The sequence below is a fragment of the Antennarius striatus genome, chromosome 23 (assembly GCF_040054535.1).
Source record: "Antennarius striatus isolate MH-2024 chromosome 23, ASM4005453v1, whole genome shotgun sequence".
NCBI lineage: Eukaryota > Metazoa > Chordata > Actinopteri > Lophiiformes > Antennariidae > Antennarius > Antennarius striatus.
The window spans coordinates 13,075,010-13,102,064 of NC_090798.1; the positions used below are offsets into that span (position 1 = coordinate 13,075,010).

General features: G+C 44.6%; 4 protein-coding genes across 13 annotated transcripts in view; all 4 read left to right on the forward strand.

Moving 5' to 3' along the window:
• Window positions 1-1,364: 1,364 nt before the first annotated feature.
• On the forward strand, window positions 1,365-2,821 carry mblac1 (metallo-beta-lactamase domain containing 1). Of its 3 annotated transcripts, XM_068308403.1 has the most exons (4): window positions 1,365-1,613; window positions 1,721-1,745; window positions 2,029-2,325; window positions 2,488-2,821. In XM_068308403.1, the coding sequence occupies exons 1-4, from the start codon at window positions 1,561-1,563 to the stop codon at window positions 2,725-2,727; spliced, it is 615 nt and encodes a 204-aa protein (XP_068164504.1). In that variant the 5' UTR covers window positions 1,365-1,560; the 3' UTR covers window positions 2,728-2,821. The 3 variants fall into 3 exon arrangements, with proteins under 3 accessions (XP_068164504.1, XP_068164503.1, XP_068164502.1); XM_068308402.1 differs by having other exon boundaries at window positions 1,721-2,325; XM_068308401.1 differs by having other exon boundaries at window positions 1,365-2,325.
• Window positions 2,822-6,099: 3,278 nt separating this feature from the next.
• Window positions 6,100-8,645, forward strand: tm4sf21b (transmembrane 4 L six family member 21b). Of its 3 annotated transcripts, none has more exons than XM_068308384.1 (5): window positions 6,100-6,411; window positions 6,975-7,040; window positions 7,209-7,360; window positions 7,449-7,697; window positions 8,293-8,645. In XM_068308384.1, the coding sequence occupies exons 1-4, from the start codon at window positions 6,220-6,222 to the stop codon at window positions 7,648-7,650; spliced, it is 612 nt and encodes a 203-aa protein (XP_068164485.1). In that variant the 5' UTR covers window positions 6,100-6,219; the 3' UTR covers window positions 7,651-7,697; window positions 8,293-8,645. The 3 variants fall into 3 exon arrangements, with proteins under 3 accessions (XP_068164485.1, XP_068164486.1, XP_068164484.1); XM_068308385.1 differs by having other exon boundaries at window positions 7,449-7,632; window positions 8,293-8,644; XM_068308383.1 differs by lacking the exon at window positions 8,293-8,645 and having other exon boundaries at window positions 7,449-8,285.
• An 821-nt stretch (window positions 8,646-9,466) lies between these two features.
• On the forward strand, window positions 9,467-23,516 carry gal3st4 (galactose-3-O-sulfotransferase 4). Of its 3 annotated transcripts, none has more exons than XM_068308382.1 (4): window positions 9,467-9,670; window positions 14,913-15,029; window positions 17,056-17,356; window positions 18,623-23,516. In XM_068308382.1, the coding sequence occupies exons 2-4, from the start codon at window positions 14,914-14,916 to the stop codon at window positions 19,655-19,657; spliced, it is 1,452 nt and encodes a 483-aa protein (XP_068164483.1). In that variant the 5' UTR covers window positions 9,467-9,670; window position 14,913; the 3' UTR covers window positions 19,658-23,516. The 3 variants fall into 3 exon arrangements, with proteins under 3 accessions (XP_068164483.1, XP_068164481.1, XP_068164482.1); XM_068308380.1 differs by lacking the exon at window positions 9,467-9,670 and adding an exon at window positions 10,802-11,031; XM_068308381.1 differs by lacking the exon at window positions 9,467-9,670 and adding an exon at window positions 10,802-11,031 and having other exon boundaries at window positions 17,059-17,356.
• Window positions 23,517-25,657: 2,141 nt separating this feature from the next.
• trappc14 (trafficking protein particle complex subunit 14) overlaps window positions 25,658-27,055 on the forward strand; it is a 97,794-nt gene continuing 96,396 nt past the window's right edge. For 2 of the 4 annotated variants that reach the window (XR_011034469.1, XM_068308459.1), the window contains exon 1: window positions 25,671-26,288. Coding sequence is in view for 3 of the 4 variants with exons in the window: in XM_068308459.1 (XP_068164560.1) it covers window positions 25,869-26,288 (420 nt within the window). In the remaining variant the exon portion in view is untranslated. Of the gene's footprint in view, window positions 26,289-27,055 lie in introns of all 4 variants that reach the window. The other 2 variants (XM_068308461.1, XM_068308460.1) reach the window with 2 other exon arrangements.

The following is a 27,055-nucleotide window of genomic DNA, read 5'->3' on the forward strand; positions in this document are numbered from 1 at the left end:
TGGTGAGTGCAAGAAGGACAAAACACGTGACTGTATCCGCCTTCAGTCTCCATCTGCTGACACCTTCTGGGATTACAGATGAAGATGTTAAAGTTGCAGGTAGACTGGAGTCCAGAGGAGTGTATGTACTTCCAAACATCGAGCCGTATCTAGAGCGTCATCTTCTCACCAGACATAAGTCTCTTCTCCTCATCATCCGGAGAACCAAGGTCCTTCCAAGAAGCCATGATGAAAATGATTAAAAGACTGCAGAGAGTTCACAGATCATAGATCTCCAGGATGAGTTACTGTTTGATTGCCCCCCCCCTTTATGTTTTTGTGATGACTCGACGTCTGGTCCAGGATGAACTGCCCAAAGTCAGCTGGGACGGATTCTACCCACAATGCCCCACACAGATCAGAAGATACTGATAATGTAAAACTAAGGGATAAACACATGAAGACTGTTTCATTTGTTAGCACTACTGGTAATCAATGCTTTCGATTAGCTGATACTGTAAGTCTAATCCGGGATCACTGTCAAAAGAGCAGCATTTACAAAGTAATAGACACACACCAAACATCTTTATCATTTATGCAAAAACAATAGTTAAGTAGATCAAATCAATCAGAAGCTGAAGGGATCAACACACACATCAGAATGTTTTCATTTGAAAAACTTTATTTGCCGGAGAATCAGATTGTGATGACTCTTTAAAATCTTTCTCTTTAATCAGAACATTTCTATAAAATGTAACATTTAAAGTGTTCCTAAGACACTAACTCTACAAAAGAACAAAGTTTTTAAAAAAAAAATATACTGCTGTATGGTCTTGGAGTTTGTATAAAACAATCATGTGTCCTGTTAATTCATCTTACATGTTTATTACTAAAACTAGAGGGATTATTAATGAAACGTCAAATTTGTGTTATTGTAAAAACAAACATTTGAAGAAGTTTTCCGATGCAAAAAAACCCCAATCAAGCGTCTGTCTTCTTTACTCGACTTGGTGACTTTTGCTAAATTTTAAAGATAACTTTATTTTTATTTTGCAAATATGCAAATTTGTTGTGTCCCCCCCCCCGCCCCTGTGATTTTAATTAGTGTGGATTTTAATTGACTAACAAGTTCTCACATTGAGTTTTGCAGCTGTATTTGTAATAAACACATAGTAGATGTGTGAATGAGTATTCTGATCGGCATTCACCCAGGGGCCCAAAAAACATGTTTTTTTAGGGCCCCTGGAGGCTTGGGCCGGCCCTGGTGTTGAATGAAGTATTTGAAGGGACCTACTCCTCCAGACCAGTAGGGGGGGGAGTAGGGCAAACTCCGAACGGTCAGCTGCACACCACCGACAAAACCCACGAAGAAGAAGACACGGAAGAGCAGTGACAACAACCGGGCTTTGAACGAAAACGAAACCAAAAACTTGATATTTCTTAATGTTCTGGAACAGAATCGGTTATTCAAAATAACCGTAACCGGTTAATAATGGTTTTTTTTGTTGTTCTTGAAATCAAATCTCCAAACTTAGTTGGGTCATAAACTGCCACAACTTGTGCCCCCCTCTGATATCCACCATGTGTTCTGGAACTGGATCCGTGTCGTTGTTGACTGCAGGGACAGATCTACAGTGTGTAAACTGATTGCCAATTTAAAAGTCCTAAAGCTACATGCCTATTTATATTTACAAAGAATGTTATCAACCAGTTCAGAAACGGTATGTTTTTGTTCTAACAGGTTCAGGAACGTCAGCTCTTGGGTGGTACGTAGAACCGGAAACGTTATAAAATTGTTTCTGTTCAGAACGAACTGATTGGCAAAAAACTGGTTCACAGCCCTGAGTAACAAGAACTAGAAGACTCTACCCATCCAGCTGGACATTGTCTTCCTAAAGAAGACTTCCGGTGAGACTTCTGGCTATGGAGACAGAAGTTAAAGCTCTCGGCGGTCACATCCGAACCGAACCGGTTCTGGAGTCCCAGCTGGACCTCAGTGGTCATCCGTACTCTGTGTCCGTCCTTAAAGTCGGATACTGTCTCCCGCAGGCCGACGGGACCTTCAGGGCCGACGGAACCATCACGCTCCTCAGGGGACACAAGACTGTCCTGGTGGACACCGGTGGCCCGTGGGACCGGGACTTCCTCCAGGTGACGCTGAAAGAGCGAGGACTTGAACCCAAAGACATTGACGTCGTTGTGGGAACCCATGGACACTCAGACCACATAGGGAACCTGAGTCTTTTCAGCAGTGCGGTGATGATAGTAGGATATGACATCAGTGAAGGGGACACATACCGGCCTACCCAGCTGGCAGAGGGGCAGCCCTACGTCATTGATGAGCACGTAAGAATCGTTCTTTGGGGAAATGGGGATCAAACTACCAACCCACTGTAGGGGGGTGACTTTCTTGCCACAGCTTCCACAGTTAAACATTGAAGACAAGCAAAACTAATAGTTAAAAAGTCCTAACTGTCGAATTTCACGGTTTTCTCCGTCATGTCACAGGTCTCTGTAGTTCCAACTCCAGGCCACACGGGGCAGGACGTCAGCGTCCAGGTGAAAGGAACCTCAGCTGGCCTGGTGCTTGTTGCTGGGGACTTATTTGAATGTTGCTCAGATGAAGACAGTTGGCGGGACGTGAGTTTAAACCCTGCAGTACAGGAGCTCAGCCGACAGGAGGCGCTATGCACAGCAGATCTTATCATCCCTGGACATGGACTGCCCTTCCGGGTCTTCAGGGACTGATTATCAGAGGACACGTCCGGACGTTGGTGTGTGGGATGTAATGATTTGATGACCGGGCTTATTGAGAACAGAATTTGCACAATAAAACAGTAAATGTGAGTTAATAAATGTCAAACCTTGAGTTTTATTAATGTGAAGATCTATTTTACAGTCTGATAAGTTTGATTCTTAGATATCCCTTCCAGGAGCAGCGTTTCATCAACTTGTCTATTCATTGAACCCTGGGGGATTTATTTTTGCCCAGTCCCGGTGCCCCTCAGAGCCAACCCTTTGCTGCCACCCTTCCATTTCATGCCTGTAGGGTGGTGCATCCCTTTTTTTGGGGGGTGGAGGGATAGTAGTCCTCATGCCCAGTTCTAAGATGATTACCTGAACCCAAACCGAACTAGTCTTCTGATGACATGAAGAGGGGCATCCCATTTCCTAGACAATGATAAACCACTACCCCTAACTCCGTTTAGACAGGGAAGTCAGCAAAGGAGGGGTCTGGGCTGGGATTGAAGTGTTTTTGTTTTTATTTTAATCGATTGTCATGTTCCCCGTAGGGAAATTATCAAAAATTATTATTTCCACACTTGAATATCTGAAATCTACAGATAACCTTCAGTTAAAGATAGAAACTCCTAAAAGACAGTTGATTGGCATCATATGATCCGGTTAGAGATGGGGGTTCTGGGATCTGGGTTCCAGGTTAGGAGCTGGGGCTTTGATTAGGTGTAGGGGTTGGGGTTAGGGGTTGGGATTTGGGTTGGGGTCAGGACATGGTTGTGACCACTGTAGGAGGTTCCATCATAGCCAAAGAGAATTCTTTGGATTGGAGATGCTTGGATGGTGCAGTCAGTTCAGATGTTTCAGAAGAATGGAAGTTGTTACAGTCTGCTGTCCATGAGTCCATATTTATCAGAATTGACAGGTTAACATCACAGCGCCACCTGCTGCCAAGGACAACACATACACTTTAAATCATTGTTGTGCATTCACCATGGAGAAGAAAAAAGAAGAGACATCTTATCATCTCCTTGGGGAAATTATTTTCTCCTTTCAGTCTTATTTTAAATGTGTTTTATAAAAGTGTCACATCCTTAACAGCTGTGGCCACATTAATTATAATTATACTTGTGAGATATTTTAATGAGAATGTCGCGTCTGTTGTTCAGTTGGTGGCGGTTCTTGTTGGTGTCCTGGTCCTGCGTTCAGGTGCATCTCATAAAGCTTCTTATTTGATTAGGTGCGTGTGAATGACACATGTGGGCACACGTTTACCAGGCTCCAGGAGGAGGGGGACATTTATATGACATCTCCATGAAGTAATAAAAGGAATCTGCTGGAGCCACTCTTCCAGTTTGGGGGTCACTGCCCCAAGTGCTCCTACTACCACGGGGACCACATTAACCTTGACCTTCCACATCTGTTCCAGCTGTTCTTTCAACCATTGGTACTTCTCAATCTTTTCGTGTTCCTTCTTCCTGATGTTGGCATCAGCTGGAATCTCCACATCTATCACCACTGCTCTCTTCTGCTCTTTGTCCATCACCACTATGTCCGGTTTGTTAGCCAGCAGCTGTTTGTCGGTCTGGAAGCTGAAGTCCCACAGGATCTTAGCCTTGTTGTTCTCAACCACCTTCGGTGGTATGTCCCATTGGGATTTGGGTACTTCTAGTCCATACCGGGTACAGATGTTCCTGTACACTATCACAGCTACTTGGTTGTGCCTTTCCATGTATGCTGAGCTGGCGAGCATCTTACACCCTGCTACCACATGCTGGACTGACTCTGGGGCTTCTTTACATAGCCTGCACCTTGGGCCAGATCTACTGTGGTAGATATTGGCCTCTATTGCCCTTGTACTTAGGGCCTGTTCTTGTGCTGCCATGATCAGCACAAGATACACACACACACACACACACACACACACACACACACACACACACACACACACACACACACACACACACACACACACACACACACACACACACACACACACACACACACACACACACACACACACACACACACACACACACACACACCTGTCTCACATGTAAAGCTAACAAACCTTAACTGTCACACTCAAGGAAGATATTCTGGGCTGTTCTATTAGACATCATTTGTTCATATTGAGACTCAGGACACTAATATAATAAAACTATTGATCCAAGTTGATCAGACTGTCAGTAATTTTACAAACAGCTTTAGATCAGTTGATCTTTCATCATTTTTATTACATATAAAATTAATGATAGCAGCATAGAAACTAACTTTTGACCTCAGCACTGAAATAGATTGGGTGGAGGGGGTGGGGGTAGAGATACACCAGGACATATCCAGAGGAAGGGGCCAGACCCACTCACCTATTATGAATCTTATGCTTTGATTTAAGTTTTATTTTTTTCAACTTTGCCCCCGCAATGATAAGAAAAACGGAATCCCGAGCAGATATTGGCGAGAGTCCCTCCTCACACCGCCCTGAATCGAGCAATAAAATCACTGATAAGATAATCAATAAGGTAATCATAAACCAATGGGAACACGTTTATCTGCTGTGACGTCGTGATTAAAGACCTTCACATGAAGGTGAAAGAAGAGCAAAACACGTCATGGAGACTCAACAGCTAGTCATCAGTGTAAGGTTCAATGTCGCTGCCCACACGTACCCAAAGACCCTTTGGACGGAACCTCTGACGGACGACTGGGGTCATGAACATGAGCCAGAGTTCTGTTTTAACAACACGTCTTCTGGACGTCTTCTGGCCGTCAGCTGACCTTGTCCACCGTCCCTCAAAGACGTCTTGATGTCCACAGGTGTCAGGTTGAAACCAGTCATGTTACCATTATATTGTCTTTCCATGCCCACCCCCACCCATCTGAGTCTGGAACCAGACCAACTGTGTGCTAGTTTGAGGACCTGGGAGTGTTGGGCTAGGAGGGGCAGGTTATCACCCCTGGTGCAACTAAGTGACCATTATTGATTGGGTTTTTTTCTGTGGTGTTACTGTCTCCTCTCTCTCTCTCTCTCTCTCTCTCTCTCTCTCTCTCTCTCTCTCTCTCTCTCTCTCTCTCTCTCTCACACACACACACACACACACACACACACACACACACACACACACACACACACACACACACACACACACACACACACACACACACACACACACACACACACACACACACACACACACACACACACACACACATACCACACAGACTAGAACAGCATACAGTTTCGATCATAAATCAGTCATAATCTTATCTCCTGCTGCTCCACCTTCCCACCCCCACCCTCCACTTCTCTATTATACTTTTGTTCTTCCCTCCCTGACGTGACGTCTGATGTACGACACTGATGTGTAAAAGCCAACCACTTCTTTTCCTGGTGTGTCAGTTGAAAACCGTTACCCAGTAATATCTGGCCAGACTGGGAAGCAGTGGTTGGACAAGGATTTGAGATACTTTGTGATCAGATTTTCCCCAACATCGGCTGTCATCATGTGTACAGGAGCGTGTTCCAAGTTCATCGCCATCCCTCTTTACGTCCTCGCAGCAGTGTCGGTCATCTGCAACATCATGCTGTTCTTCCCTGACTTTGAAACAATCTATGCAGAAGAAGACAGAGAAGGCGAAGCTCGAATCACTGAAGAGGTCAAATACATGGGAGGACTGATCGGAGGAGGCGCCATGGTGAGTTTGGACGAAGGAGGTCACGTTCAGTGTGTGTGTGTGTGTGTGTGTGTGTGTGTGTGTGTGTGTGTGTGTGTGTGTGTGTGTTGGTGGAATATGAAAGAAAAAAAGTAAAAATAGCCACTGTGTAAAGTACGTAATAACTACGTAGTAATATGAAATAACATGTTATAACATACCAATATAATAAACCATGTTAGCACATACTAAACACATAATAAACACAAACATATTTAATGAAATATAATAACTTGTTATAATATGTAATAAAAGGATATTAATCATAATAGACTATATAAACACATAATAAGTAATAACATGTTATAACATGATATAATCATAAACTATATATCATAAACTAAACACATAAACACATAGTTAACACATAATAATATGTGATCCACTGTAGGGGGGGGTGACTTAATCATAATGAACCATGTTAACACATAATTAACACATAATGTGTAATAACATGTAATAACATGATATTGATCATAATAAACCATGTGATAACTCATGATGTTACTCTTCTCTCTTCTGCCTCGTTCCATTGCTGCCATCAGATCCTCATCCCTGCCATCCACATTCATCTGACCAGCGCTAAGAACTGCTGCGCTAATCGCTGTGGGGTAAGTTCAGGGCCTGGGAGATCTTATGGAAAGGTAGACAAGCAACATGTCTATCGTTCGTATCTACAAATGTTCGTAAGGCGGATGTTCGTATGTTGAAGACTACCCGTGGAGTACCACTGTGATGTGAGAGCATGAATGATGTGTCAATCCTTTGTGTCCATGCAGATGTTCCTGTCCATTGGCTTTGCAGCGGTTGGTGTGGTGGGCGCCCTCTACAGTCTGAGCGTCGCTGGCGTGGGCCTTGCCAACGGGCCCCTTTGCTTCTGGAGCAATATTGAAAACCCTATTCCAAAATGGGGGACGCCTTTTCTTAACAGGCACATGCAGTCTTTATTAACTAGTAGTAATGTCGTAAGTATTTTTAAATCGACTGCATTCATACAACAGTATTCTTTTCTTCTCCAGTAATGGAAGCTACCTGACGGACCAGGACATGTGGGCCTGGTGCAAAATTCCAAAGAACATTGTTGAGTTCAACCTCGGGCTGTTCTCCACCCTGCTGGTGGCAGCCTCCATCCAGCTGGTGCTCTGCCTGGTCCAGATGATCAACGGCTTGTTTGGGTGTCTCTGTGGGACCTGTGGCAAGGAGGTGAGACCGCCACACTGAAAAGCCTTCATCCAGAAACCCAAACATGACCTCTTCTTCTTTTACGGGTGTGTCCCACTAGGGGTGTCCACAGCGTGTCATCCTTCTCCATTCAGCCTATCTTCTTCATCTTCCTCTCTAACACCAACTGCCCTCATGTCTTACTCACCACATCCATCCACCTTCTCTTTGGCCTTCCTCTTTTCCTTTTTCCTGGTAGCTCCATCCTCATCACCCTTTCACCAACATCCTCACCATCTCTCTTCTGGACGTGTCCAAACCATCAGAGTCCGTTCTCTCTGACTTCCAGAACATCTCATCTTGGCTGTTCCTCTGATGAACTCGTTTCTGAGCCGATACAACCTGGTCACTCTTAGAGAACCTCAACATCTTCACTTCCTCCACCTCCAGCTCCCCTTCCTGTCTTCTGTTGAGCTCCACTGTCTCTAATCCATCATGGCTGTCCTCACCACTGTCTTATAAACTTTCCCCTCTTTATATCTTCTGTCCCATCAGACACCTGACACTTTCTTCCACCTGTTCAAGCCTGTTTGACCCTTGTCTTCACCTCCTCCTCCTCTTCCTCACCTGGTGTCCAAAGTTTGAAATGTGTCAGTTTGATGTGTGATCCACGCCGTCTAACACGTGTCTCTATGTCCTCAGTAAACTCAAGTTGTCATCATCATCATCATCATCATCATCATCATCATCATCATCATCATCATCATCATCATCAGTGCTATAATTACCCTTATTTCTGTCCTCTGGTAGTGAGTGGGTGTGATGAAGGTGAATATTTCCTGAGTGTGCCCCACACCTTTATCTTTAGCTTCATCCTCAAGGAGAACGGCTTCCATTTGAACAATCAATGACTCCTCTCGTCTCAGAGTTCTGTGATTGGTGCTCGATCCATGCTGTGTTTGTGTATGTATATTTCCATGGTGACATATACAGTGTGGGAAAATATATTGGAATAAAGGAATAAGTTTCATGGCTAATGTTTACAGAACAAAATATACTAAAGATAAATGAAAAACGGTTTGCAAGAGATTGATTTAATTTTCCTCAGTGATGATAGGAGAGTACCTCAGATATCAGTGTTCTCTACTGGCAAGCTCGAGAGCTTCCTCCAGTGGAAGAACGCAGTACTGGTCCTTCCAGTGTCAGAGGAGACAGACTGGAGGCGGACGCTCTGCCTGAGATCTCTGTTGTAGGAATTTTATACCCTAATAAAAATCAGCTGAGGCTTGAAATAATGACTAAAGTAATTAAATAAACATGCATTCAATATAAAAGAAAAGATACATTAGAGACTGAACCACAGCATGAGAAGATGAGAAGAGTTTGGGTTGTATGTTTGTTGATCCCTGATCACAAGGATTACTTTAGTATTCACCGTGTAATAAGAACATTATATTAGAATGATAATCTAATAATATAATAATGTAGAAACACACCCCTCACATCTGACATAATGGAGACTCAGCAGCCCTCTGGGGATTCTGGTTTCTTCCCACGGTCCAAAAACGTGTAAGTCAGCAAACTAGTTTCAGTGTGGATAGAGGTACCTGACTGTCTGTGTGTCTGTGTGTCTGTGTGTCTGTGTGTCTGTCTGTCTGTCTGTCTGTCTGTCTGTCTGTCTGTCTGTCTGTCTGTCTGTCTGTCTGTCTGTCTGTCTGTCTCAATCTAAAGGCTGTGACAGAGGCTTGTAAAGCAGCTTAAGGTCTAAGTAGTGACTACCTCGTCAGGAGGCTCAGCCCAGCTCAGGACAGGAGGGAGGGAGGGAGAACTGAACAGAACAGACAGAAGGAGAACAGAACCAGTTCAGCCGTGGTGCAGGTTTCAGATGACCCCCCTGCTTCAGAGGGAAAACAAAGGCCAGTCAGTGTTTGGACCAACGGGTCTCTGTGTGAGATTGCTGCCTGTCTGAGGGGACAGTCTCACCAAACGGTCTGAAACAGACTTCACCGCCTGCTCCTGAAGAGAACTGAACGGTTGACCTGAAGCTGTCTACAGTGACGTTGCGACATATTGAAACCAGGTAAGTCTACTCTAGTAGGAACACATTTTGCTGCAAATCCAGTTTGGATCAGTTCTCTAAGTTTTCCATTCACATAAAAAGCAAAACCGTAAATAAAAAGTAGAAGGCAAACATTCAGAAGGGCTGCACTGCACTGGTCATTCCAACCAGAGCACCTCAGCCAGGTAAACAACACAGTTTAAACTGGGATAAAACCATGAACAGACTGGAACTGCATGATTCCACAATTGTTGTCAGCAATGCAAATTCATCAGGAAATATTCCTTCTCAAAAATATGTAGTGATGCTAGAGTCCTGCTCCTAGCATCCATCACCAGGTTGATCAGCAACCGCTCAGAACCGAGCAGAACTTTCCATAAGGGTTGATTTGACATTTGACATGAATCCATGTTACACATTGTTGTTGGATGCTTTATTTGAAATACTTTTCAGGAAATTGTCAACATGGCTGTCATTTTAAGGTTCCTTTGGTAAAGATCTAACAGGGAACGGAATCTCTAGAGGAAAACATTTTCCTCATTTGATTCCTCAAATGGGGAAAACAAGTATTGTGTTTTCTGCATACTAGTACCAGTAAGTTGATTTTAAAATCAACTTACTGGTACTAGTTTTAAAAGGAGTTCTTCTTTAACACTGAGCCCTCGAACCTGAGCTCCACCACCAGTGGGGACCTCTCCTTCTGAACCGGGGCCAGAACCTGACCTGGCTTTGGCCTCAAAAATAGAGCAGTAGGAGGAGTTAGAGCTGCCCAGGTCTCAGGTGGTGACAGGTCCTGTTCCCTTTGAATGGAATACTTTGGTGGGGTTGGTCTGGTGGACGTAATCTCACCAGAGCTATAATGGTTGAACAAGACAGACAGGAAATCAGCTCCTCAGTGTCAAAGTGTACATTTACATGTGTGTACATTTACATGTGTGTACATTTACATGTGTGTACATTCAATGTGTGTACATGAGTGGAGGATGTACGAGACTGTTGGAGGATGAGGAGGATGTGTTTGATGGACTCAGGCCGGTTCCTGAGGTTCCTCAGGGTGGGAGACACCTCCAAGACCATAACCTCCTTCCGGAGTCCTTAAAATCGGTCTTATTTTGCAAGCAACCGGAAGTCTCCCCCCCCCCGTCCCGTTCCCCGTGCCGTCAGCGCGCAGACCGTCGGACTCAGACGGGCTGAGCATCTCGTCGAGGAGCCGCCTGGACCGGAGCGACCGTCGGCGCCCTGCAGACCGACCCGGGCTCCGTTGGCCTGACGGTGGAGCCGAAGCCTCCGAGATGCCCCCAGCTCCCCGCGGCTGCCCCACCTCAACACCGCCCCCGCCCCCGGCCCCGGGCCGCCGCTATGCTGCTGAGACGCAGAGCCAGGTAACGTTAGCTGGCTCGGGGGAGGAGATCCGGGGAGCGGCGCGGCGCGGCTCCGCTCCCCGGCGGGATGCAGTGGTTGTCGGCGGGGCAGAGACGGAGCAGCGGGGCAGAGACGGTGGGGTGAGTGGGTGGGTGTGGGGGGGCTGCGGGGACTACTTTCTGTGGAAACCGTTAGCTGGAAGGAGAATACGTCCACACGCACCGGAGCACAAGGCGTCTTTGTGCTATGGCGGAGGGTGAGGGTGGCGGCCGCCGCCGCTCCTCCGTGTCCGAGCCGAGACTCCCGGGGGCCGCTGCGGGCCGGCGGCGGGGCGCGGGATGCGGGTGTGCTCTTATTGTGAAAACACGCGAATGCGTTCGGGTGTCTACGTGGCCTTCAGACTGGTGTGACCCTGCTGGGGGGCTCCACTGGCCCCCTCCCCCCTTAGAATATTCTTCATCTTCTCCTTCACCCCCAGAGAACTGGTTCCCTGTCCTCCATCTGGATGTTCTCATATCTGCTTCTTGGTTGATTCGCTGTTTATTTTTAGTAGGATGACACAAACACTGCAGAACCCCCCCCCCCCCAAGCTGATCAGAATTTAGATAAGGTGAGCTCCGTCCGGTTGACCTGCTGCTGGTTTTATGGGGCTCCAGGTGAAGCCGTGACACTCTGGTGCACACCTGGCAGATGAAACACAGGTACAGATGTGTTGAGAACTTTGTGAAGTATTTCCAGATCCACTATGTGGAGGGGTGGGCTGGGCTCCTACATGTGGTGGTGCATTGGAATGTGCTCCACTCCGCAGAAATCAGAGCACACATCAGATCTTCTGAAAGGTTTGAGGTTAAAGGGTTGAAGCTTTTAAACTGCTGGTCAGAGCTCTGAGTCGATGTTAGGATAGATTAAGACCACAGGTGGGCCTTGACCTACGAACTCAACTGGTTCCCAGAGATTGTTCATAAGATTAATTGTTTTTAAGTATTTTATTTATTAAATTCCAGTCTACAATCACCATTTGAAGTCATTTAAATGTCATTACTACTCTAAATATTCAAGTACTAAGACTGACCAAAAATAATTACAGGAGACAAAAACAACACAAAATAAAATACAGGAAAAGTTCGTAGATTATATGCTGGTTTTAAACAAAAAAATGCAGAAAAAATTTGTCCATCACAAATATTAGACTCTTAAATTCACTAGAAAACATTTAAAATCACATAATATCATGTTACGCTACATTAAAAATATCTAAGATATCAAAGTACATACGTATAGTTTCAATATCTACCCTTAAGCATCCCTCAAGATTCACGTGATTGTTTTAATCCAGATTAGTTTACGGTAAGATTTTGATCCTTATAATTTAATCCTTGAGGAGAAGAAGAAAACACTTCAAGGAACTCTCCACCAGTTTTAAGATCCTCAGTAACAAGTCAGAGTCAGCTGTTGATGATCCGCTGTATGTACTGTAGCATGTGGCATTTAGCTTACCTTTAGAGTTTAAGGAAGAAGTGGAAGAGGAGTTATTGGGGGTCAGAGTCAGAGTTGTCATCAGAGAGATGGTCACTACTACCACTATTTTCACTAGCCTTTGCTTTATCATCGATAATAAACAGTAAAGTATCCACGATATGAAGCCTCCGAGATGCGCACAGAGACAACAACAAACAACAACAAGAGGAGGAGACGAGTGTTGGAACTTCGTGAACACAGTAGTGCTGCCCCGTAGGGTTCTGGCAGAAAGGGAAATAGGAGTACAATAGATAGATAGACAGATTTACTTTAATGATCCCAAACTGGGAAATTCACATAGTCAGATATGACGACACAAGTTTGTTCGTACTGCATCTACGAATGATCGTAAGTTGGATGTTTGTAAGTTGAGGACTACATTTACAACTAATGCTTATTACTGTTTATGTTGTGATACTACAGTGTTGTTTTGTTGCAGCCGTCACACTGAAGACACACTGAAACTATTAAGTTGTCTTGTTCCATTGAAACAGCAAAGACCAGAACTGAATGGGACTTCCTGCTTTATTTTGTCTCTAAAAGTGAAGCAGTAGACACGTCCATCAATGTGTGAAACATTCTGTTCAAACAATGAGGATGCAGACACCGCTCATGATTTGATGCTGTTGTGTTAACAGCAGCAGGGTTAGTAGTTGTATTAGTTAGGAATTTAGTTAAACATGCTCCCGCCGACCCGCTTGAGGACATCGTAAGGCTGTCTGAATGCAAAGGGCAGGTAACACCCTTCATACTACCATCAGTGTCTCTGTTCTGCCCTTTTTGCCCCGTTTCTATAAATGGAAGCTCACACTGCAGGACTGGATTAGCTGATGTAGCCTCTGGTAGGATGTAAAAACACAACCGAGTCCCAGGAGGCCACCAAAGGGTGACTGCAGGGCAAACCAGCACCGTCTTCACCCCACAGATGAGATGCGTGGGTGAGCCCAGATGTTTAGCTTTGCAGACTGAGCTGATTTCATTATGTAGAGCACATGTAAAGCATAAATCACATGACGGCACTCAAATCAGACCTACCAGAACAGATCAGAACAGGTCTGCCCTTCGCTCGGTCAGTCCTTCTTTGAAAAGAGAGAAGTGTTAGAATTCATTAAAAACCTGGTGCAAACATGACGATGTTCAAGAGCTAGCCGCTGACTGCTACAAGATCACGCAGGGACAGGAATCCATAGTCTTCTGCTTCATTCTCTTCTTTTATGTAAAAGCTCCTCAGGGCGTGTTGCTAACTAGCATTGGCTAAAGAGTCATGAGACTTGCATTTGATAGTCCTATCTATATCTTAGGGTTGGGTATTGTAAGAAGAAACACTGCTAGCTAGTTGCTGATGGGAAATTGGAGTAGAGGTTGTGTTCTGTCACACATCGACACAAACCAGTCACTTGAACATTAACTGGGAACGTTCTTTATGAACAAAGGCGTCTGCCTCTTCACCCGCCGTCGCCGTCACCAGACAATTAGCTTCTTCTCTTGTCACGTCCAGCTGAGCTGAACCAGTGTTACCTGTTGATGTAGATACCATGATGCTGCCTTGTCACCAGCTTTAGCCACTCTGCTATCATTAGCTTCTTAAATATACAGTGTCCCTCAGGGTGTCTGGTTCACTTTAGTGTTTGGTATTTTTTTTGTCATGATAAATAATTCCATGCTGGCGATGACGTGTTTGTAGCTGCAGCCTGTGTAACATGAACCCAGTGTGGGCCACAGAACCAGACACACTGAGTTCACAGTAACTTAAGCCTCCTTATTTATCAGTCCATCATTGATCAGTGCACCTTGGATTTCTACAGCTTTTGCCAAACTTTCAATGGAGCCGTGGAAAGGTGTCTTTTATTTAATTATGTATTTATTTAGGAAGGTGCATCATTTATCTAGTCGTTGTGAGTGGGTTGGGTTTTCTAGGCTCAACTCAGAAACTGTTAATGAAGACGATCCCTGGAGAAGGGCGTTTGATATGTAGGCCACAGCAAGAATGTAGATCAGAAAATGTCATACTTACTGCATTTTATTCTGTTTATGATGACGACGACGACAACGATGATGATGATGATCTAAATATTTTCCCTGTGCATCCCTTCCCTACTCTCTCCACACTTTCTCATCTGCTCTGTCCGTCTCTATCTTCATCACCCTCCCCCCTCTGACATCATCTCTCTTCTCATTTCATCCATCCATCTATCCCTCTGGGCCTTCATCTCTCATTCCACTCTGCTTTACTAATTTCCTGTTTCTTCATCCTTCCACTTCACTCGTGTTTATTCACCCTTCAACAATTCTTCTGACCAACCCTTTTTTTTAATACTTTTATCTCTTCTGTATTCTGTATTTTTCCATCCATCCATCCATCCATGCTTCTTTCTGCTCACAGGATGTTGCGATGGCTGGTGTGTGGGCGGTTCGGTCCAGTATGGATGTGGAAAGTCCTGCTGTTCTTCATCGCCATAGGGTTTGCTGGCCAGCTGTTGGGCGTCATCTTCAACAAGAGGTAAGATTCTGAGAATCCAGGAAGAATTCCCACTGATGACTGGATTGGATGTTGTTTGTACACGTGGAACATCCATCAATCCATTTTCATGTAGATGAGATGACCGTGATCGTCTTGTTATGGGTCAAGAATGATGTTAATCCACGCCTAAATCTTCAGGGCGTAGGCCCGAAAATAAAATCACAATATTTCAGGAAATTTTAGCTTAACGATATAATACAATATTTTTTATATTGACAAAAATATAATTGTACACTAAAGGTGTTATAACTGTATCAGCATACAACACACATTCCGGAAACCTTAAAATATTGCATGTCAAAAATGCGCTGTTCTTTCTTCATAGCCAGAGATGCTGTCTTTGAAAACTGGTTCCTTGATGGGATGCCGTATCTGGGCTCCAGCATTTGCCAGCATTTGGATTGAGAACGTAGATTTTCTCAAACAATGGTGACTGCTTTGGGCGTCTTTCCAGTGTTTGCTTTGTCATACAAAGCATTTCTAGTCAAAGATGCGACAATTTCATTTTGAGCCGCCGTGCTTTGCTTTGTGCTCTAGCTAGCATCTTTTGATCAGGATCAGTAACTTGACTTCTGATTGATGATTTCAACATTTATGACCAACATGAGCTGTGCTCATTTAATTTTATAAAACATCTGTAAAACAAAGAATATTTGTATACTCTACCATGCTACTTGGATCCTGATTTCATAAGATACACCAACCACAACCTTTAGATTATTTTTAGATTATGGTTGGTGCTTCGATCACCTTCCTCATCGTCCGACTCAGCTTCTCCACCATGTGGCACTTTGCCTTCCTCATAGGAAGTTGGCAGCTGATGTACAGAACTGGACAGCTGTATTTTCTGGGACAGTGTCCCCCAGCCCTGTGGTTGACGCATCAGCTGACAGGACAAAAGTCGAAACACATTAGCTGTGTGTGTAGCGGTGGCTGCCCACAGAGGACTTGTTTCTCCTTCTCAAAATACTAGCAAGCACCACCTTGTCCACTGGACCAGATCCAAAGCACTCTCCCTGGTCCCGCTGGTCAGGGGACTTAAGAAGGTCCTCCTTGTTGCTTGAGGCAGATTGAGGACGTGGGTTTGCACCTCCCCCAACAGCAGAGGCAGCAGCTGCACCGCCCACTCCATTGCCGGCCTGTCATCGCCCCAGCACGCTGCTTCAATCATCTCTGGGAAGGGCAAAGGGTCACCTAGCCAGGGGCTTTTGTAGAGCTCGTCCCCCAATATCAGAAGGACTGTAGTGGCTTCTGGCTGGTTTAGCGGGATCTCAGGACATGGACATTAAGGCTATTGTGAGCATCAGCTGCTCTGACTGATTGAGTTTTTTCACATCATTGATGCAGTTGAATAGTTGCTGGTTATTCAAAGAGAACACTGATGATGAGCAAAACTTTTTATACTGCAACAAAAATAATAACTTAAGTTGACGCCTACGTGTTTCTTATCTTTGTTGATTTACACAAAGCAACCCACACAAGATTTCCAGCTGGAGAATTTCCATCGCAACAAGCATTCATCCAGTTTGAACTGTTAGATAATAATTCCCTGAACCGCAACACTTTCTGTTTGCTGCCGCTGAGCTCTTAACAGAGTCTATGCTATGTGTTCATGTAGAGCCTAACCCTAACTCCAACACTAACCCTTACCCTAACCCTAATGCTAACCTTCACCCTATTCCTAACCTTAACCCTAATGCTAACACAAACCTTAATGTTAACAATAGCACTAAACATAACTGTAGCACTAGTGCTAACCTTACACTAACACTAACCCTATTGCTAACACTAACATTAATGCTAACACTAACACTAACACTAACCCTAATGCTAACACTAACACTAACCCTAATGCTAACACTAACACTAATGCTAACACTAACCCTAATGTTAACACTAACACTAACCCTAATGCTAACACTAACCTTGTCCTCACAGTCGTCACTGACTGGTGTCGTGCCTGTTTGCTGTTTAATGCGCTCCTTTCTTCTCTTCTGTCCTCTAGCAGTGTCCAGCCAGCTGCTCACTCCATCTTCTCGTCCCCTGAAGCTCAAGAGCCCTCTTTGGGCTCCTGTCGCTCTCACACCCACATCATGTTCCTCAAGACCCACAAGACAGCCAGCAGCACCGTGCTCAACATTCTGTACCGCTTTGGAGAAGAACGCAACCTCTCCTTTGCCCTTCCACTGGGCTACCAGCTGGGCTACCCACTGTCCTTCAATGCTCACCGGGTCAAAGGCTATCGAGGTCCCCGAGTCGTTGAGTTCCACATTATGGGCAACCACATGAGATTTAATAAGACAGAGGTGAGTCTTTCACAAGGCATGGCCAGGACAGAGGATGCTGAGACACAAAAGATGTAGTGGTGGTGTTCATACTGTAGTAGGGTGGCTACTGCTGCTGCTGTCCTCCGACCGAAACCACCAAATGTAATTAAATCAGACTTCTGGGTTAGACGTCTGGTAATTTAGCAATGAAAACAAACATGTTGTGTCAAAAGTTAGGACAACAGTAAAAAAGTTTTGTTTTTTAAACAGAAGAGTAAATGAATAATGGTGATACGGTGACATCTAAACAGATATTAGTATCAGTGTCATTTGGCTTTTGAACAGTCTTCAAGACAGTTAGATTGTCTGGACTTGTTTGACAAACAGGCGCTGTGAATTTCAGAACCCCACACTGGCCCACGCTAGTGTGAGGCAAATGCTTCAAATAATGCTCAACATGTAACGTACGATCAATAATGAAGGTCAGTAATGTTTTTGATGCAGGACCATATCTTCATAAAGGGCTGAGCTTCAATAAAGGTCCTAAATATTTTTAGAATATTATGAGATAAATACTTTCAGTGTATTGAGATCCTGAACTTGTTTCTGAATAGTTTAGTCTGTGCTGTCCTTTCCTGTTGGCCAAGCTCCAACTCTCACTTCTTAAAGGTTCAGTTATACTGTAGTCGCTTAAGGGGGCAGGAAGCAGTCAGCTGGTCGGAGCTACGAAACAGTTAATCAGTTACTGTTCTCACATTTCCTACCGATAAGAGGCCCATCAGATAAAGGGAGGGTGCCTGATAAGCATCAAACTTAAGAAACGACTTGTTTTTCCCACTGTAGAGATGATGGAGGGTAATGTGCATCTTGAACTTATGAACTATTCGCATTCACCAAACTTTACATTCATTACTATAACAACGTGTAGTGTTTCACATTTTCGATTTTCTTCAAATTCTGCAAAATTTCTCTTGTCTCAGCAAACAAGATTTCTTTGTGACTAAATTTGGTTTAATATTAAATAATAATATAAGATCAGAAATCCAGTGGGTAGAGAAAGCAGCCTAAAGCTTCAGTCTAATGCTCATTTCAGAAAGTCTTATTACCTCTGACCTCTAGCTGCACGAATGCCTTCTTGTTTGAATTAACAGAAGAAGAAATGTTCCTTAATAATTCTCTTGGGGAAAAATCTTTCACACACAAAGTCTCAAGACTTTGAGCGCTCTGAACTACATTCTCTGGTACCTTGGACATTCCCTGGTACCTCAACTGTACTCATTTCTGTTTGTGTTCATTTGGTTTCAGGTGGGGAAGGTGATGCCTGCAGACACGTTCTACTTCTCTATAATCAGGGACCCGGTTGCTTTGGCTGAGTCTTCCTTTGCTTATTACAAAGGGGTAGCACCTGCCTTTCAGAAAGCCAAAGGCTTGGGTGACTTTGCTGATGACCCTATGAAGTATTATGATGCTCGTCTCCATAACAACCACTACGCCCGCAACCTGCTGTGGTTTGACTTCGGTCTGAACCACAATGCTAATTTCTCAATTGCACTGGCTCAGCGTGGTGTGACGTTGATCCGCCAGGCATTCCAGCTGATTCTAGTGTCTGAATACTTTGACCAGTCTATGATCCTACTGAGACATGCTCTCTGCTGGCCGCTGGACGCCGTAGTCTCCTTCAGCCTCAATGCTCGGCAGCAGAAGCCCAGCGGCATGAGTGGGAGCTGGGTGGGCAACATAGCCGTAGCAGCAGCCGGCATTGGTGGAAAAGGAGGACCTTCACAAGCCAAAACAATGCCCAATCTGTCATTAACAGATCAGCAGCGGGAGAAGCTGCGGCAGTGGAATGCCTTAGACTGGCACTTATACAGAGCTTTCAACCAGACGTTCTGGAAAAAAATAGACAAGTTTGGTCATGCCCGAATGGAGAAAGAGGTAGCTCTTCTCAGGACGCGGCGGGAAGAGCTTGCCCAGGTTTGTCTTAGGGATGGTGGGAGGCCTGTCGAGGCATACCGGATTCGAGATAAAAACATTCGGCCGTTCCAGAGCGGATTAGTCAAGATTCTTGGGTACGAGCTCCAGCAGGGACTGGACAATGCCACCAAGATGGCCTGCCTGAGAATGATCAGGCCTGAGATCCAGTACAAAGACTTGTTGGATGCGAAACAGTTTCCACGCCCACCAGCAGCTCAAGCCCGTGCAGGGCAACACCGTCAGAGCCTGTTGGTCGCCGCCGAAGGCTCTTTTTTAAGACCAGATCTGTCCAGGACAGGAAGTAGGCTGCTTGGGGGACAGACTCGGGGGAGGACCACTGAGGACCATACAGCTTCCGTTGTTTGATCAAGATGTTCCTGATAGGAAGAAGAATTGCTGGCTACAGTTTGTAGATATAAAGGGCTCAATCCAAGGTAAAGAACACACGAGTTGCAGTATCCGGTGACAACACAGTCATGAAGACACCACTATGAATATTTTTTACCTCCACACGAGACCGTAAAGTCTTCAGATCTGCATGCTTGAAGCTTCTCTGCTTTTAGGTGCAAGGTTACCCCAGGTTTGTGTCCCCCAATGTGCTACCATTTTTACCACTAATGTGTTACCACTATTGAGTAGCTGAACTAAGACCTGTTTGTTCTTAACGGTAAATACTCTTACAAAAAGCCAGGCAATTTAAAAGCGTATTAAGCTGAGACTTGTGTCATCTAGTAGGACTGATGTAGGCTTGACCAACAGATGGAGTGAGGTTAGCCCTGTCACAACCAGCTTTAGAACCATTATGAGCCTTATCAACCTGCCTGTTGTAACTGTGGTTCAGAAAGCGAGAAACAGGAAATATTTAATGTATTACACCATCAGTGATGCATCAGCAAACACATGTAAAACATTCTCTGAATTGTTAGGGAGTTAACTTAGGACACTAAGGATCTTTGACTCTGGACTCCTTTGAATCACATCAAAAGGTGTTGACTGGAAATGTTCTTTCCTACCTCAATGTACAAAACTCTACCCATCTTCTGTTGTTTATTTATTGTTGTTGTCATACTTGTCTTTTTTCATGTCATTTTCAATTATTTTTATATTTTCATACAAAAGATAAGCATGTATAAATAGTATTGTACGAAACAGAAATGAAATGTTTTGATTTCTTCTTCACTTGATTAATTCTATATCTCAAGTGAAGAAGTTGAAAACTGGAAAAAATGGCCTGAAAGTTTTGGCTTTTTCCTCGAGTCTTAATGATTAATGACTGTAAAGCAATGGTAGTACATGAGAGGTCCAAACTGGGGTGAAGGCGTTCCACAGTGGGGGCTCTCCTTTAGTGCTGTGTGGGTTATAGTGTAAATGTATGCTGGTACGAGGCAATGAACAAAAATAGTTCTTTATTCTTTGTCCTGTATTCTGTGGCTGGAGAATTTCTGCATCTGAACTAACCCCGTGGAGAACCACTAATCTGAACGGCTGGTTAACTGATACCAGAGGGGAAACTGATCGGGTTCTTGTGTGTCCGTCCTGGGACACTTGATAACCTGCTGGAGCATTTGATTGGAGGTACTTGTTAGGCTGACATGTGCAGGAATTTGACACTGAAGGTCCATTCCTCTGTCATGACATCAGGTGTTTGATGTGAGGACTGTAGGTCACACAATGTCACCAATGGACTGCGCTAAATGTCCAGAGGAGAGCGATTCATGGACACACCAACGCTCACACACTTTGACAGAGCGCCAATAGAACAATGGCGCTTATTGAGGGAACATTGGGGTGGTGTGTGACTCAAAGTACATCTTTGACTTGATCCAACTTTATGAGTAGAAACACGAGATATCATTTTAATTCGTTCCAACATTGTAAAAAAGCCCCCAAACTATGAAAAAAACATTCCAACATGGTTTTATCAACCAATAGACATGCAGACTTTACCTGTGTATAATTAATTATATATATAAGGTACGTAAACAATGATAAAGTATGGAAAGAAACACAGAAGTCACGCGAGCTACATCTTTACCAACCAGAACAAGATCTGGTCTCACTGATGTTGTATCCATCCGCCAAGGAACACACATACACATGATCAAGAAGGGAGCTCTCCTTGGTTGGATTAACAAGAGCAAAGTACGACACGTTCATTATTCATGTGCTGTTAATTTTTCATGGTGGAACTATGCTGGAACACGAGCCAAACCAGTCAGAGTATCATCTCCTGTTCACTTTAGGAGCGAGACGAGCTTTCAGGTGCTGCTCCTGTTTCTACAGCACTGCTCGTCTTCACTCAGGCACAGGTGCGTGTTCATTGGCCAGAGGACTCTCCTTCTGTCCAATGAACAATACGCTGTGAAAACATCATCTGTCATAAATAATATCATATCAGACGATGGCATTGGTCTATACGTGGTTCTTTACTGGTTCCTGCTTGGTTTGATTTAAGCTCTCAAACTGGGATTGAGGGAAACTTTCTTTGTTGAATTGGAACCCCATGTCGAGGTTGAATAGTGTTTCACAGCTTTGTCCTGTCAGACAGTCAGACAGACAGTCAGACAGACAGACAGACAGTTCAGTCTAGTCAGATGTCAGATTTGATGATTGGCTTCAAAAATGTATTTCTGCCGTTTGCAGACTGATCTGATTTGATCATATGACTCATCCATTGTGAGCTTCTTTAAACCAAATGTCACTACACACTCCATATTGTGTGTTCATAGAGGCAGATCTCACACAGACCTACAACATGCAGCTTGTGTGGGAACAAAGGAGAGTTTTAACGCTGTTAGCTGTTGAATATCATTCCTGTAGTCCTGACCGATAAGAATTAATGCAGTAAAAGTCACCTTCAGAACCTGGACAGTATAGCAATACAAGCTACAAAGCTTTAGTTTAGAGTGCTATGCTAATAGCTGCTAATTTAGAGTGTTAAGCAACTAGCTTCTAGTTTAGAGTGATATACCTGTACAACCAGCTGCTAGTTTAGACAGTGTTATGCTACCAGCTGCTAGTTTAGACAGTGTTATTCTACCAGCTGCTAGTTTAGACAGTGTTATGCTACCAGCTGCTAGTTTAGACAGTGTTATTCTACCAGCTGCTAGTTTAGACAGTGTTATGCTACCAGCTGCTAGTTTAGACAGTGTTATGCTACCAGCTGCTAGTTTAGACAGTGTTATGCTACCAGCTGCTAGTTTAGACAGTGTTATGCTACCAGCGGCCTGCTCAGCCCAGCTGGTGAACTCTACTAGGGTTGTGGGTTCTTCGACCATCAGACTGGTAATTTGTAAATGTGAAAGCCTCTGTGGAAGGGGGTCATGGACCAGAGTTCATGGACTAAACCTGACACCCTCCTGGCTGTCCCCTGAACACCAGGCATCTAGCTTGCCTAGAGGATTGTGTGTCTGCTGATATCCTGCCAGGGGAGTAACTGCCCCAACTGGGCTCGTCTTCTGGGGCATTGGTGAAATTAAGTTAGCTGGATCTGTTGTTTAGTGGCTGCATTTTTGACACACCAATGATAAAGGTATGTCTTTGTGCCGCAGAGCATAGAGGCGTCTTCTTACGAAGATCGGCCTCCCAGAGAGACACCATGGCCCACCCTGTGGTCCACCCTGTGGTCCACCCTGTGATCCACCCTGTGGTCCACCTTGTGATCCACCCTGTGATCCACCCTGTGGTCTACCATCCCTGGTGGATTCAGTAGACTGAGATCTCCTGTTTACTTTGCTGAAAAAGCCGTTATCCTTTCTTCCTCAGCTAATCCAACGCTGACATGTATTTATTTCTCTGGAATATGAATGGTGACTTGTTTCCGGATCAGGTACAGGTCTTGTTTGGGCCTGATCCACCTGATCCGGCTCCAGTGACCTGGATCCAGTGGTTTCTGCTTTCATGCAGGGAACCTGTCTTGGACAGTCTTTGTGTTGAATTACAGCAGCTTCATTTTTCTAACCCTCATCAACACACACACACACACACACACACACACACACACACACACACACACACACACACACACACACACACACACACACACACACACACACACACACAGACACACACACACACACACACACACACACACACACAAAGCGCTATCACAGCCTCTGAAGTCAGGGACAGGACAGGAGGGAATTTTGACGCAGACATTTTAAACCATGGCGTCAGGAACAGTCTCTGTATTTATTATTGCCGTTTTTCATTCGTGCATGTGGTTTTCATCTGGGGTGGGGGGTGGTGAGTGAGTGGGTGGGGCGGGGGTGTTGGGACAACAGTCTTTCAGAAGACGAGGAAACAGAAAACCTTAGTTCACCTTTGCTTTGAGCCAAGCATTCCTGTCAGTGTAAAACTAGCCGTCCACATGCAGAGACGCTGCTGTCGTCCATCGCAGCGTGAGCCTCACTGCTTCCTGTGATAACCTGTGTGCATCATGTTGATCATATCGATTGCAGTGATTGTGTCCTTCTTCCTTTCTGTGCTGGTTAGCATCAGAGGCTAACGAGAGGAGCTGTGCTCAGTGTTCAGGCCCGTTTTCCTACACGTTAGGCGGGTTGTACTCTTCCTGGAGGAGTGTTTGAAGGTATTCCAGGATGTGAAGCTGCTGCCGGTCCTCAGCCTGTATTGAAGATGTGATGTTGCCGTACTTCCCTTCTGAGTCAGGTTTCAGAGGTAGGCAGTGAGTGTTTGAGTGTCTTACCCAGTGTGACCCGGTGTGACCCCAACCAGACGGACTGGAGCTCAATAGGATGGCAGTTCAGGACTTTGAATCTTGAAACTATATTTTTGCTAAGTTGTATAGAGTAGAACATGCTTCATGTGTGTCCACTGTGTTGTTTTTTTCTTGTACTGAATAAAAACAAGTTTTCTTAAATTGACTGACTTGTCTTTATTGGGGGTGGTGGTGGTGAAGGAGGAGTAACAGCACTGCTGTATCTTCTGTGTTCAATCCTTTTCTCCGTTTGTGTTGAAACAGTTCAGTTTCCATTCCATTAGATCTGATCTTGTGATCTGTGTCGACTGTTTCCAAGTGCAGTCACGTGACATCCAGATATTTGAGTCTGAATATGGAAATCAAGACATGAAGAGGCATGAAGACGTCAGCTCGTAGCTCACAAGTCCTGAGTTGAGTTTCAGTTCCATATGATCTTTATCGATGAATATATTTTTCTTTTGTTTAGTTCCATGGTGTTTGTTGATGACAGGATTACTTCATTCATTGTGAGTGAAGGAACAAACATCGTTGGGCTTCGACTAACAGCTCTCAGACGAGTTGTGGCAGGTTTTATTCTCTGCACCATCTCACTGACTCAACACTTCCTGAAATATTTCAGTCCAGTTTTGTGCGTCAGCTTGTTTGTTAGGGCTGCTGCTGAGTGTGGGCCTGATACCTACAGAACCCTCCCAGCTCCAGTCAATGCAGGGCCAACATGCCTGTCTGTGGTCTGTATTTACACATTTTATTGTTCTACAGGAAAGATCCCCGTTTGTTTGACGGCTGTAGATATTTTACCTGCTTAGCAATTTATTGATTATAGATTAACTTGTGTGAACTTCATAAGTGATAACATACTGATGGATTTTTTCTTATTTTATTTATATTTTTTGATTGAGCATTACAGGTTGGTATTTACAATGAGACATATCCTACATTTTTTGGAACAATTACATGTTCTGACCATGTCACAAATGCAAATACAAGTCATGAATGTATTCTTGAAGGAATGAATTGAAATAAATTGAAAAAAGAGTTAAGACATTCCACAAAATGAGTGTAAATAGTTTGTATGTTCTCCCCGTGTCTGCGTGGGTTCTCTCTGGGTTCTCCCACATCCAAAAACATGTAGCATAGGTGAACTGATCAGACCAAATTGGCTGCAGGTGTGAGTGTGTGTGTGGTTGTTCATCTTTTGTGTGGCTCTGCGATGCGCTGGCACCATGTGCCTCATGCCTGTAAACCCCAGTGACCTCCAAAAGAGAAAGGAGCATTTCTGAAAATGAATGAATGATTGTCTTCATGTTTTGTCCCTTTTTTGAGAGATTTAAAGACTTGTACCAGATATTTTCTAACAATCCCTTTCAGCTCATACAACTGGTTTTCTAGATATTCTTTATTTATCCCAAACTGGGAAATTTAAAAATTCTATTTATTTCTTTTTATTTTTTATATCTATTTTTATTTACAATATCTATTTCTATTCCATTTAAAAATTCTATTTAATACTGTTTTGCTAGTAGTGACGTCATCACTATTATTAAACAAATGTTCGACTATGTTCACATTTAATGTCATTTCTGTGAGTTTTGTCCCCGTTCGATGGAGCAGGCGCTCTGGTGATCGATTAGTGCTGATTGATTGATGCTGTCTGCTGACCGTTGATTCGCCCACATCGATTAGCCGCCCTGCTGTTTGTTTGGCAGGAGGGCGGAAGTCGCGGGAGGCATCAAACATATGTCAGCCTCAGAGTGACGGAACCCGCCTGCGTCCATCCGGTAGCGGGTCCACCGACACCCACCGGCCCCGGTGTCATGACGGAAGGTCCCGGGACCGGCTCCGTTTCCGTTTCCGGTGATGGAAGCGCGGTGCGAGTATTTCATGTACTTTCCTTCCGCTCCCTTGTCGAGTTTGTCGGACCCGGCGGAGTACGCGAGTCTCCCCCGGCGGGAGCGCTTCTATCTGGGGGAGACCGTCCACTTCCTGTTCGTCCTCCGGTCCCGGAGCGCAGCGGCCCCGGAGGAGCCGCCGGCAGCTCCGGCCTGGAAACACCTGCGGGCGCAGGCGAGTGTCTGCCCCGCCGAGAGTCTCCGGAAAACACCCGAGGAGGAGGAGGAGGAGGAGGAGGGAGATCTTCATCACAGCTGGAGCCGGGAGGAGGAGGAGGAGACCGGAAGCACCGACACCCCCGGGGGGACACCCCGCGGACACGCCTTCAGAGACTGCCCCCCGGTGCTGACTCACAGCCCGGGACGGGGAGCCGAGGGCCCGGTGGAGGTAAGGGGCCCCTGGTGGGGCAGGTGCTCATCATGAAGGTGGCCCCCCATCCTCAGGGTCATCATCATCATCATCATCATCATCATTGTGTAACCCTGAACTACAGAACCCCAGGACTAATCCAGTTAGAATAAACACCATTAGAAGCGTTGATTTGCTCATAGAACTAAACAAAAAACAGGATATTATTAATGTTTAAGTTTCAGTCTTTACTAATATTTTTACTGTTCTCACCGCAACAACCTAGAAACACATTCTGCTCTTAAAACATTAACACTTCACGGTATTAACTGTGTTATCGGTTTGTTGTTTGTTGGGGCCAAACCTGACATTTCTGTGATCCTTAATGTTAACTTATTTATTACTTATTCAAGTTACAAACATTACAGTTCTAACATAAATCCTTTTAATTTGTCAGGTTATTAAACCCACAGAACTCCATCAATCAAGGATCAAACTATCAATCAATAAAGACAAAAAACATCAGAAACAAGTTAGGACATTAACTTTGTTTTTTTTTGTCAAAGTTGAAATGTGGTTTCTGGTCAGAGGTTTTGACCTATTTATTTTTAGACACTCAGATCTTTTATGCTCTCTAGGGCCACACAGAATGATGTGGCGGGCCACATTTGGCCCCCGGGCCTTGAGGTTGGATCATGTGCTTTAACAGCTCATATCTTCTGTATTAAAGGCACAAACGATGACTTTTAAAGCAAAGACATTGGAGGGAATAAGTTCAGACTGTTGTCATTGGTAGTTTCCTCTGT

What these genes read in the sequence shown, in the direction of transcription:
- gal3st4 (XM_068308380.1), top strand. Translation starts at nt 11,009, where the DNA reads ATGCTGCTGAGACGCAGAGCCAG. An exon ending in CTGCTGAGACGCAGAGCCAG is followed by an intron (nt 11,032 to 14,912) that starts GTAACGTTAGCT and finishes TTCTGCTCACAG; the next exon opens with GATGTTGCGATGGCTGGTGT. An exon ending in GGCGTCATCTTCAACAAGAG is followed by an intron (nt 15,030 to 17,055) that starts GTAAGATTCTGA and finishes TCTGTCCTCTAG; the next exon opens with CAGTGTCCAGCCAGCTGCTC.
- mblac1 (XM_068308401.1), top strand. Translation starts at nt 1,903, where the DNA reads ATGGAGACAGAAGTTAAAGCTCTCGGCGGTCACATCCGAACCGAACCG. An exon ending in CCTACGTCATTGATGAGCAC is followed by an intron (nt 2,326 to 2,487) that starts GTAAGAATCGTT and finishes GTCATGTCACAG; the next exon opens with GTCTCTGTAGTTCCAACTCC.
- tm4sf21b (XM_068308384.1), top strand. Translation starts at nt 6,220, where the DNA reads ATGTGTACAGGAGCGTGTTCCAAGTTCATCGCCATCCCTCTTTACGTC. An exon ending in TGATCGGAGGAGGCGCCATG is followed by an intron (nt 6,412 to 6,974) that starts GTGAGTTTGGAC and finishes TGCTGCCATCAG; the next exon opens with ATCCTCATCCCTGCCATCCA. An exon ending in GGGACGCCTTTTCTTAACAG is followed by an intron (nt 7,361 to 7,448) that starts GCACATGCAGTC and finishes TTTCTTCTCCAG; the next exon opens with TAATGGAAGCTACCTGACGG.